Source organism: Danio aesculapii, chromosome 22 (assembly GCF_903798145.1).
Source record: "Danio aesculapii chromosome 22, fDanAes4.1, whole genome shotgun sequence".
In the NCBI taxonomy this organism is placed as follows: domain Eukaryota; kingdom Metazoa; phylum Chordata; class Actinopteri; order Cypriniformes; family Danionidae; genus Danio; species Danio aesculapii.
The window spans coordinates 7,802,302-7,815,396 of NC_079456.1; the positions used below are offsets into that span (position 1 = coordinate 7,802,302).

General features: G+C 34.8%; 1 protein-coding gene across 1 annotated transcript; it reads right to left on the reverse strand.

Annotated features, from left to right (window-relative positions):
• Window positions 1–1,225: 1,225 nt before the first annotated feature.
• Window positions 1,226–7,945, reverse strand: si:dkey-19a16.7 (uncharacterized). Its single transcript, XM_056447268.1, has 6 exons — window positions 7,641–7,945; window positions 6,921–7,247; window positions 6,301–6,597; window positions 5,187–5,528; window positions 3,589–3,692; window positions 1,226–1,943 (listed from the first exon to the last, which is right to left on the reverse strand). Exons 1-6 carry the CDS (start codon window positions 7,684–7,686, stop codon window positions 1,869–1,871), a joined length of 1,191 nt encoding a protein of 396 aa, XP_056303243.1. The 5' UTR covers window positions 7,687–7,945; the 3' UTR covers window positions 1,226–1,868.
• Window positions 7,946–13,095: the final 5,150 nt, after the last annotated feature.

Below are 13,095 nucleotides of genomic sequence, written 5' to 3' on the forward strand. Positions count from 1 at the left end.
TAAAATAATATTTCTAGGTTGGATATTATTCATATTTACCCAAGCATATTCACTTTTACTGCCCATCTCGCGCATTTGCAATGGGTTTATACCTGTTTGCATTTGTAGTAGCCAATGCATGTAGCCAATGTCTTGTATGTCAAATCAAAGCTAACAATTTTTATTTTCCAGAATGTTCACTTTTGGTTAGCCAGGAAAGTTTTTTAGATATTAATTGAATATTTTTTTAATTAATAGAGCATTCCCAGAATAGTTCCTTTTTGTTTATTACAAAAACCTGCTTGCAATATACTATGTAAGAATGATATGACAAAAAGTCATGACAACAAATGTTTTTTCTTATTATTTTTATCAGTTTAGTAGCTTTTTTTGTTTTAAAGTTATACAATTTTAAACTTATTTAGTCAGCTTTGATTGATTCAAGTAGAAGTTACAAGAAAATGAAAAAACTAACAAACATACGTCCACAAGAATTATTTTAGTGTACTGAAAAGTGTACTAGTTTACCCCCAGAGAACATTCCCAGAACGTTCTAATTTAGTCCCCAATAAATAACCAATTAGAAAACAATTGGAAACCATAAAAGATTGTTTTATGTCTGCTGGGATTAGGTATTAAGAGTGTGGATGGATCTGCACTTTTAATTTCTATAGCAGACCACAGGGTAACTCTGGAACACTATAATAATATAATACACAAATATACAAAATAGTCTAGGGGTGCAGCACTATTCAAGCCATTGAAATGGAATAGTTAACGAATATGACATCACAATCATAAACAATAATTGTGATAATAGAAAGTACTAATAAAAGTTTGCAGTAACATTAAAAGAGTGTCTTCATTACTAATAATACACCTGCAAATGCTAGAACAGGCATTGTTTAGCTGCTATTCTTCAGTAGCTAGCAAAGATTTTTTTCTGACATTGTATAAAAGCTTTGTCATCCTACATTAGATTTGTGGGTTTGTTAACAGAGTTCATCAACGCAGCATTCTTAAATGAATGACACCACTTTTTTTCCTTCTGCAGTCATGTTGACTGGCATTGGCACTTTTATTTAAGCAGTAATCCCTGACTTACAGTTAGGATGCTGTGACAATTGATTGTCAAAAGAATAACAAAAAATAAGACTGTGGAAATCAAATAAAACATACCATACATATATATATATATATATATATATATATATATATATATATATATATATATATATATATATATATATATCTTTGCAATGAACTTTGAGCATTCAGAGATGTTATTTATGTTCACACAACTACATTACACAAAAACTACAGTTTAAAATATGATATCGTAGTGGACCATCCCTTTAATGGAAGAATTTTTACTTAATATTCTAATGAATTTTGGTTTTGCATATTTCATTGCCAAAGTTTTATTAGGATGACTTATAAATAAGTTAAATATGTCATAAATAAGCCCCTCAGAAATTAGTGTTTTTTTTATGGCACTACTTGTTAACATATGGCAGCAGAGCATATAAAATATGATCCCTGAAAAGCAAGGCATGTTGAGGTAAATATATACTACACAGTATGTCTGCGACTTTTGACAAAAATATTAGTATCCATCTTCATTTAGAGTATAATAATGACTTTAAAACTCACAACTGCCAATTTGTAAAGAGTACTCGAGTCTTCCAGTATATGAACCAATTTGCAAACAATTAAATAGATGGGTCAAAATTTCACCAGGTCAAACCATGTCAAAGCAAAATGTTGTGCAAACAGAAAAAAAATTATTAATGTTTAGATCAAATTAATAGTATTAATAAATTTAAATATACTGAAAAACATCAAGCACACATTCAAACAATTCATTCTACTGCAAGCACCATAATTCTTCATTTCTTGTATGTGATGACTGTTTCTGCTGGAATGGATTGAGGCTTCCCATTCTTAACAGCTGAGTAGTTTCCCTGAAATAAAACACATTCACAGAAGGTAAAACAAAAATGAAGATTACAAACACAAAAAACCCAAAGTGGATTTGTGCTTTTGAGGCAAATCAGAGTAGTCTCTCCATCTTAAATATTTATTGTATTATTTTAAATGCAGAATGTTTCTGTTGCATCAGGGGTGTCCAAACTCAGTCCTGGTGGACCAGTGTCCTACAGACTTTAGCTCCAACTTGCCTCAACACACCTGCAAGAATGTTTCTGGAAGGCCTAGTAAGAGCTTGATTAGCTAGCCCAGGTGTGTCTGATTTGGGTTGGAACTAAACTTTGCAGGACACCGGCCCTCCAGGACAGAGATTGGACACCCCTATGTTACATGGTCATGAAACCAACTACATTTACTGATATTTTAACCGAGGTCTTTGTGTTGCATAGAGCCGTGGTCCACAACCTTTTTGTCATCACGGACTGGTCAATGCTAGAAAATTTTACCGCGGCCCGGGAGGTGGGTGTATGTAGATGTGTTTATGTTTGTAGGCAACCAACAACCGTTTTCTCAGAGGATGACATGCTGACATAACATTGCTGCAACTCTGATACAAGTTTTATTTATGGAGAAAATTAAAAAAGCACTGCTGTGCTAACGCTACCGTAATTTGTATACGCAGCCAATCGGTCAGTTTTTGTCTTGTGACTCACGGTGCACTCGCGCATTCTGAAGATGTTTTCTACTTGGTGCACCTGGAAGACACGAGCACGCTGTAATGTTTGCGTGCACAGGCCGCTCGCCTCTATTAGAAATAAAGAACTTGTGCACTGAACAGAAGCGATATGTGAACGGCCGCCATCACTTGTGATCTCCAGCAGTTGATCTTTTTGCCCAGGCATGCTGGATTTACCTGGTTTGCTGACAAATGCGTTGGGGATCCATTCCTTGGCAGTTAGTGGGTCCTTTTCCCCTTCGCAAAGAAACTTTCCAAAGACGTCTGTTTCTTACTCATTTTGCTAGCTTGTTAAATTTTGGCACTCAAGAGACCGAGATATTATGGTCATTTTTCAAAATAAAAGATTTTTCAAAATAAAAGATCATTCAGACTCAGATAACAAATAAAATGAAAATAATTTATGATATCTTGTGCAGCTTTGTACCAATTGATTTACGGATTCCGCGGCCCGGGGGTTGAGGACCACTGGCATACAGAACACAATGTTAGCAGCTGTTAATTTTTAAGTTAAAATGATTACTTTTTGCTTTTTCTACTATTTTTGTCATTCAGATTTCAAATCTACAAACATTTACCAAAGATGGGAGTACAAATACAATAGCTGTGCAACAAATTATAGCTACTATAGATGTATGTGTAATGTACAGTGCGTTTAAAGCTTCAATTTAGTTTCAATTTACTATTTTACATTAGATAAGCGTATGAATATGAATTTTATTTATTTGTCTGTAAAGGTGTGCTTTAGTGGTGATAAAATATAAAAACAAAAATAAAATAGGAGCTGTCAGTCAATACAGGGGAAATTAAAGTAACTGGCTTTAAAGAGTAACTAGTACTGCTGTTATATATGGTTTTAAAAAAAAATACATTTATTAGAATCTCACATAAAAGTATTCATCCAGCTGCTTTTGGTAGTATCAGAGTAATTCAGTTTATTTTACCTTATCCTGCTTTCTTCTACTTTGAACAATAAGGATGATCACTGCAGACACAAACAGCAGAACAGCACCAGCAACCCCAGCAAATCTGACACGTGTAACAGCAGCTGAAAAAAGGACAGTCTTCTCAGGTCTACTGAAATTTCACTAATATTCACAACTTATGTAATGCAGTTAAAATGGTGTTCATTTCAAAAAGACTCTCTTGGTCCTGGCCAACCAAGAATTTGAACTGTTCTCTTTTTTTTTCTTGGATAAAAATATGCAGTAACTATTGGTTTCTGATTAACGGAAAAAAAGACAATACAATTACAAAAAAAGGCATCATAGAGGCAAGTAGAGATGCACCAACCTTAAATTGGAAATCAGAATTTTTTTTCTAGATTATTTGTTTTTAATTTGGTGCATTTCTGTTCCAGACTTAATGATCTCATAGTACAAACAAAGTGTGCAAACAGTGTGCTAACTGAGGACAAAGTTGAAGATGAAGCTCAGATGTACCCGCTAACAACCTGTACTGTACTGTACTGGCAGCAGAGGCTCCACATTGGAATGGCAGTGCACCAACAGTGCAGAGTTTATGAGATAGTCCCCAGTATTTTAGCATATTTAACAAATATTGACCTCTGGTCCTTTCATTCCTGAGATGTTTTCAGCATTAATGGGAACCTATTATGCCCATTTTTACTAGAGGTAAAATAAGTCACTGATGTCCCTAGAGTGTGTATGAGAAGTTACAGCTCTAAGTTTTCACATTTATAACTCTGATCCTAAATGTGTCGTTTTGGTGACTCTCGATTTAAATTCAAATGAGGTTGTGGCATATTTAAAAACAGGACTGACATCCTATTCTAATGTGGGAGAGATTGTCACTAATGGGCTGGGCTTTCCTCCTCTGACAACACGTACAAAGGGAGAATTTCATTCGAAGTGTTTCTATTTATCAAGTGTGATTATAAAAAATACATTTGTAACATTAGAAGCTGGTTATATTCACACACTGTTGCCACACAACAGTGTTTAAAACTTTAAACTGGGTCCACTTTAAAGAAAAATCAATTACACTTGTGTTCAGGCATTTTTCATTATAGCTTTTGTTTAGGTGATGGTCTTGTGTTTAACATGTAGAAAAATGGAGGGAAAACAGCAGATATGTCAATTCCATTTGTGAAAACCTATATCTAAAACTTGAGTACACATTAACAGAGGTTTCTATGTATGGTTATGAAAAACCTAGACTAATTTTTTGGAGATTCAAACAATTATTTTAGTTTATTAGTTTTAATTGTATGGGTAAAAACTGGCTAATTTTGTGTTTATCCTGATCATTTTAACTTCCGTTTATGAATTAAGATTGTTATGTGAATCACTAAATAATACAATTAGATGCTTTGTATTAATTACAATTTTTGATGCATTTCCCCAGTTTTGACAAGTATTCTTGGTGTAGGATTTAGAGCACTTTGAAACGGTCTATCATTTTGAAAAGTAACATGAATTCTCAGGATTACTGATAGGCTAATAACAATATTAAAAAGTTGTCAGGAAAAAAAACATAAGACACGTAATTAAAATGCACTGAATGATTGAATTATTCTCACCAGACGAGGTCACAGTCACATTGAATCTCTGAATCCTTTCGATCCTGTATCTGCTCCTGAACTCATTGATTTTAAGTTGATAACCTCCGGAGTCTGTGGCGGTGGTGTTCACGATGGTCAGAGATCCAGTTTGATGCAGTGAGAGTCTTTCTTGAAATTTCTCTTTACACGGATCACCTGTACAGGTGTTAATAAGATCTCCAGTGATCACAGCGATAACGATCTCATTGAAATTCCATGTTGAATTATTTGGTATGTTTATCACATCAGGATCTAAAGTGACAGATTCTCCCTCCTTCACTGACTTTTTCTTCACTTTATTCATCTGTGCACCCGGAACACCTGAAACACAAACAAACAGCTGCTTTGAGATCCTTTTGAAAAAGAACCAGCTAATCAAGCTCTTACTAGTCAAAACTAGAAGCTTATAGGTAGGTATGTTAAGGGCAAGCTGGAGCTGAACTCTTTAGGACACGGCCCCCAGAGCACTGGTGCTTACATTTTATGCCTTGACCAATTCAAGTTTACCAAAATTAAAATTCATTACATTAAACTTATTTTCATCTTCACAACACAAAGACAAAAGGAATTAAAGAGATGAATGTTCCTTCAAAGTATATTAATTCCAACAAAACTCTGCTGCAACAAAACATTTCCAAATATCTAAATATACACATATACATGCATACACACATCCCACTAAATTAAGCAAATTTAATCTCCTTGATGGACATATTTATAATTGAGCACTTGACCAATGCTGTTTTTTCCACACTATTAGTAGGTAAGGGTGAACTTCAGTTTATGTTCCCCATTGCAACTAAATGGGTAATGGTTATTGACTCAAAGGTCACAGGTTGTAGTCTCAGGTGCAGCAAGGGCCAGCACTTGGGTGGGTTAAATGAATGTAACACATAGGTTTCATTTAGTAAGGACTACACTTGGTTAAATATATCTTCATTTGTGTTATGAAGATTACTTTCTTAATCTCCACTCACAATTTGAAAAGGTTGCTTTTCGTTTTGCTGAGATTACCAAGACAAAATGCACAAAAAAAGAGTAACACATAGGAAACACATAGTTTAAACATCTAATCTGCTTTTAAATGACTCACCACAAACAATAACACTGAAGATTTCATCACCGTCTCGTTTCGTTAGTTTATAAGGTCCAGCGTCTGTTTCTCTGATGTTCATGATGGTCAGAGATGCGGTCTGATGATCCAGCTTCAGTCTGTCTCTAAATTTCACTTTACACTGATCATCTGTACAGATCTTACCCCCGCTGATCTGAGCAATGCGAATATCATTATAATACCACACACTTCTGTCCTGGTCAGCTCTTACACCAGCATGTAGAGTGACTGAATCCCCCTTTATTACAGACACTTCATCTAAAGCATCAGATCCACCTAAAGAAAAAAAAAAAGTATAGTTGATAGTTTGTATGTTTCGATATCTAATTTAACAAAGAAAAACAATATTTATTATTATTATTAACTCTCAATAATCTAATTTCATTTCATAATTTAATGCAACTATTTTGGACTAGTGCCAAGTCATTTTGTGAACAAATGTCTTGAAAATGTGTTTGTAGTGAACAAATTTTAATCGGATAATGTTATTAGATAAATGAGTTAAAATATGAGATAAAATATCCTCTTTACTGGCCTGATTCAATCATTTTTAACTAGTCATATTCTAATATTAATTAGAAGATATGGATGACACTCACAATTGACAGAAACACTGAAGATATGTTCACGGTCGCTGCTGTATATTGTAATCATCAATTTATAATCTCCAGAGTCTGTGGTTCGGGTGTTTGTGATTGTTAGAGATCCAGTCTGTTGATCCAGCTTGAGTCTGTCACTGAATCTCTCTTTACACAGATCATCTGTACAGGTTTTACCGTCATGAACTCTATTGATTTGAGCGATGCGCATATTATTAAAATACCATTTAATTCTAATGTCTGTTTGGATTAGATTAACATCAGTGGGCAGAGTGAATGACTGTCCCTCCTTCACAGACAACAGGTCTGAGGCAAGTGAAGACAGACCTGAAGAGAGAAATATAAATTATGTGATACCTGGACAAAAATATGCAACAAAGAAAAAAGTGCTGCATTTTTACAGTTTAGAAGAGCTTTTAGGGGTCTGGAATTTTAATATACAAAAACAAACTGCAGATCATTACTGACTTACATACATTAATCAGACAAACACGCAAGACTCACATTGATGAGAATCAACAACTTTAACACCAAACAACACACATCATTATGTATAACTGCATTTATACACTTGTTTGAGCATTAAAACAAATTTAATCCAGCCGTACGTTTTTGTATTCTCGTTTATTTTCATGATGTGAATCAACTGAGAGGAAAATACTGTAACTTAATTATATTCTTATTTATTATTAAATAAAATTATTTCAATAAATGGCTTACCATAGAAGAGAACGATAAACAACCGAGTGACAATGCCTCCGAACATATTTCCTATGTTTCCATGATTTTGATGGATCGGCTAATATCATTAGCTTAGCTCCACCAAAAACGAAACCAAAGTAACTTTGAAGAATAATGATTATCCAAAACGTTAAAAACAAAACAAGCCGGAGCCATTTTGTAATTGATTTAGACGCCTTAAGCTTTGTGAAACAGACGCAAACTACACCGCTTTTATCGTTTTAGCCGAAGTTAGAGAGCTAGCTGTCATTTTGCTTCCCCGTTCTACGGTGGTTAACGAGCACAGCGATATTACGTCATTTCCGTCACGATGAACAACACGCCCATATTTTTTAGGTCCCGACCAGTCATTGGACCGTCCCGACGAGTGCTTTTGACCACATAAGGTCAAAGCCAGTTGGGCTCCTCCTCCTACAGTGTTGCCAGATGTAGCAGACTGATTCCGGGGGGCGCTGGAGCTCTGTCCAAATGGCTCTGCAGTGACTATTTTTAACTATACGGTTAGCTTTTGCATTATAGATGTAACACATTACGATGCCAGCACATAAAGTGAACATTAACATTTAATCAAAAGTGAGGATCAGTTTCAGTGGCTTAAGGGTTACTTTTAAATTATGGTCTTTTCAAAACACTTGATTACCATTTTATTCAATTATAATATATATATATATATATATATATATATATATATATATATATATATATATATATATATATATATATATATATATATATATATATATAAGTTGTCGACTCGAGTCTGAGTCATAGGCTGTTTTCTTTTCCTTTTTGAGATTGGCAGTTGACAAACAACAAATTTAAATAGCGTTTTCGCCTATACCTGATATAGGATCGTTGACTTGTTTAATTTAGTGTTCAAATCGCATCCTTAATGTATTATCTCCTCTCTCCTCAACATTTATGATTTCCCCTCAACTTTACTTTGGATTCTGTATGAAAAACAAACACTTTTCTTCCTGATCCCATTGATTCTGCCAAAGTTCCTTCATCATTCTCTTCTTAAAATAATTTATATTTCACCCTATAATGAAAGTATGCCAACTCTAAATGAATTCGATCCCTCAACTATGCATTTATCTCATCATCAGCGCACTATTTATCCATTCATCTTCTTGATGAAAAAATTGGTAAAACTCAATCAAGTACTGCACCAATTCATAATTTTGACCGCCAGATGGCCACATTTACACATTTTTTTTACCCAGGGTTATCCCCAACCATTTTATATGTAATGCTCTCCACAAAGCGAAATTTGCAATCTAGCATTGATTCTCAAAATTTCATTGCGTTGTCATACATGTTATTCAAGTAAACAGATATTGTGCATGACTTTTCACAAACCTGTAATTACGCTTTCATAGTTAAAAACACAATTATAGGCTAATGTTAATTGTTAGACTGGAAAAGTGGGATGTAAAAAGTAAGTCAACTAACTGTTGTAAATAGTAATTTCCATTCAAAGATAGTAATGAATGTTCCTGTTTGACCTCTGACCATTTGACTTGACTTCATGCTAAGTGCAGAGGGTGTTATTTTAAGGTTGGTTCATGATGGCAGGAAATGGCTTTTCACATACAAACTAATCACCCATGCTCTAAACAATGGTGGACAAGCTCTTTATCCACCAGAATATAAAAGCCACGATTCGATGGAAATCAGACCACAGCAGGTTTCGGTTTGATGTAGAAGCAGAGCTGCAACTGTCAGACTTAAATAAGACAATCAAAAACCATTCTAAAACTTTTTAAACCACAATTATTAAGGAATATTTTCACAATATCACACTCTTGTATTTGCATTTGGTCTATATATTCAGTCAGGCTTTTTCAATACCTTTTAACATTTTCACTGTCTCAACTGTCTCCCAGGAGTGAGTTTGTGAAAGGCTTTAGAACTTTTAGCTTTATTCCATTTAGTTTCCATGGCGACACATCAAACTTCAATCAAAAGTGGTCAATTTGAAATTTTGATTAGCATTCTATATTCGGAACATCCGTAGAGTCACTGTTAAATGATAAATATGAACCATATTGTTTTTATTTAAAAGATTTAAAGCTCTTAAAAGAGGAAGATGATCATTTCTATGTAACTATTTATAACACACAGAGCATGCGGAGTAGGAGGGTCAAATTCTGTTGTGGGTGAATTCACAAAAAGTTGAGTAGTGTTTTCAGCGGATATGCTTTCAGAACAGACACAGAGCTGCTGAAGATGATGTTTCCTGTGTTTGTTTTATTATGCCTGTGCTTGAGGCGTCTGATTGGTAAGTTATTTAAGCAATATGGACCTTTTTCACAAGCCTGTGTTGACCCGTTTAACAGTCATCATCAGTGTCTTAAATCCTTGAAAGTTTTCAAAATTTAGATTTTTCTGTAAAACGTATGAACATTTATATGTATTTACATAGACCTATGTATTATATAATCTTTGCAATGAATTACAAAAAAACTAATTACAGCTTATGCGAGGTGTTTCTAATGCAGCGTCTATGGGGCAGGACAGTAAATTTGACATTGTTCTCTCTTCTGGCTGCCGTTATCAGACTCCCACTATTTTTTTCTTTTTTATGAAAGTCTTTATAACACCATTGTGGAGTTTTTCTTTTATTATTTCAGCAAATAGGATTGTAAAAAATATATAGTTGTTGTGCTCTCTAAAGCCCAGATGTGATCACTCGATTTTTATTGTCGATTACGAAAGTCACTATGTGACATTTTTTTCTTGAGAAAATCTTGACTGGTCATGGGTAACAAATGTGCCAGACTACATCCTTCATGATCAGTCTACGACCAGCGTCATTTCCCAAAGCAGTCACAAGTGTTGCTAGAACGATATTGCTTATCTTAATTTTTTATTTCAATCTCATTAAACACTGATGCTTGCAGACAACTAATAACTACATTATTTAAGAGCACTCGTTGCAACATGGATATGATCAAACTTACGATTCCTTTTTAATATAAAGATATTTTCTTTAAAATCTAAATGTATATTTTCCTCTGTTGATTATTAAACACTCCCTCGCCTGAACCTGCGGCGAGTGAGATGGAGAAAATTAAAGCACATCAGTACCGAGGAAAAATAAGATGCTCAAGACATAATATTTAAAATACTGACGTATTAAAAATTTGTAAATATATGACTGAGGTTTGTGATACAACAATCACAGTGAAGCATTAATTAAATCCTTATTTTCCTCAGAGCGAAACAAATCATCCACCCGTATAGTTGAGTAGTAGAGGAGCACAAACAAAACTATAATTCATATATTTTTTAAAAATGAATTTCATTTGCTGGAAGGGCATCCGCTGCATAAAATATGTGCTGGATAAGTTGGCAGATCATTCCGCTGTGGCGACCCCAGACCCCCAAAGGAACTAAGCCGAAAAGAAAATGAATGAATTTGCTATAATTTTTACCTTAATTTTAATGTACCTTTTGTTGATTAGTTATCTATAAACAATAATAAATAACATTTGAGGGGATGTGCCTCAAAACAAGTCCGCTATATGCACCAAAACACAAATTGCCGTGTGTTCGTGCTGGTTTGTTAAATAAATAATAATCTAGCCTAAATAAAATGAAAGTGAAATATTCAGTTTCAGAAAAGCCTTTATTAAACAGTTTTCACTATTAATGACAAATTTGAATAAGCAGGAAATGCTTTTGCAATGTATTCGCAGCACTGAACATGTTCCCAGATTACTTCGGAAGAAAAAACTCTGTTGGAAGGCTGAGAGAACTCAGAAACTCATTATGAGAATGGAGATGTCTGCTTATTTGTGCCAGTCTGTCAGATAAAATTGCTTAAAACACCTTAATATTTTAGAAAAGGTAGTTAAAATTGGCATAACCAATGATTGATCTGATCCACCCGTGACCCACCCATAAGTAAATATGCAGCCTATATTTTGATTACCTGACCAGCGCTTTAAAGGACCTGCTGAGATAACTGAGAAACCCACGGGATGGAACCTATTGTGAAAAACAAGAAAAATTAAACATGCTAGACTTTCTGCGATGGTGTCAGAAGGCGTTGCAGGCATGATATTGGTTATTGGTAAGAAATTATTGAATTTCGTGTCACGACGCCCATTTGATGTTTACGAATCCCCACGACACCCTATGTCAATGAAATAGTGCTGAATTTGTGACAAATTTGTGTGATCTGACCGGGGCTTAAGTTTACCAACTATGATGGCTTGGGCTGATGAGAAACCTGGAAATGTGAAAAGGGTCTATTACGGCTTCATTTGGTTAATCTTTTTTTAACATGATCTACAGCTCCTGTATAAAAGCAAAAAGATAAACTGACATGCACTTTTTTTTGGTTCTCTAGGTGTGTTTGGTTTAGAGACAAATGAAAGCTATTCAGTGCTGGAGGGAGATTCTGTCACTTTAAAAACTAGTGCTATTGAAATACTCGAAGATGAAGATATTCTGTGGAGTTTCAGAAATGAGAAGTCTTTCATAGCTAAAACCAGTAAAGAGGCAAACGTCTCCATATTTGATGGTCCAGGTGGTATATTCAGAGACAGACTGAAGCTGGACAATCAAACTGGATCTTTGACCATCACAAACATCAGATCTGAACATGCTGGAGATTATAAAGTAAAGATAAGTGGCACAACACTGTCTTTAAAAACATTCAGAGTTTCTGTCTATGGTGAGTAGAGATCCTTCATCCTGACCTTCAAGATTTTCTTTATTTTATTTCACAAAATGATTTCAGTAAGATGATACTCACTAACTGACTAATACTATTAGGCATGTTTATTTATTTATTTATTTTATGTTTCAGCTCGTCTGCCTGTTCCTCTCCTCAGCAGAAACTGTTCTTCCTCCTCATTTTCATCAGTGCAGTATTGTTCAGTGTTGTGTTCAGTGGTGAATGTGAGTGCTGTGAGTCTCTCCTGGTACAAAGGAAACAGTTTATTGTCCAGCATCAGTGTGTCTGATCTCAGCATCAGTCTCTCTCTACCTCTGGAGGTGGAATATCAGGATAAAAACACCTACAGCTGCGTGATCAACAACAGCATTAGCAACCAGACCACATATCTCGACATCAACACACACTGTCAGCCGTGTTCAGGTATCAAAATGTAGATATTAATGTTTATTTACTCAGCTGTTCTTAATCTGGGATTGTAGATCGGACTGACACGTTCCCTTCTTTATAATCACAGCTCTGGATAGACCGTCTCTTCTGCAACAAGACTCCACGATCTTTGTTGCTGCTGTTTCTGGATTTCTGTTAATCCTTGCTGTGGTTGGGATCTTCTGGACTGGCAAGAAATGCAGAAAAACTAATAAAGAAGGCAAGTCTGTTGCTTATGAGTTGGAAAATAGAATAGCCTTTTCAGTAGAAAGAACATTTAAAGGTGAAGTATGAAAGTTTGGCACCCAGTGGTTG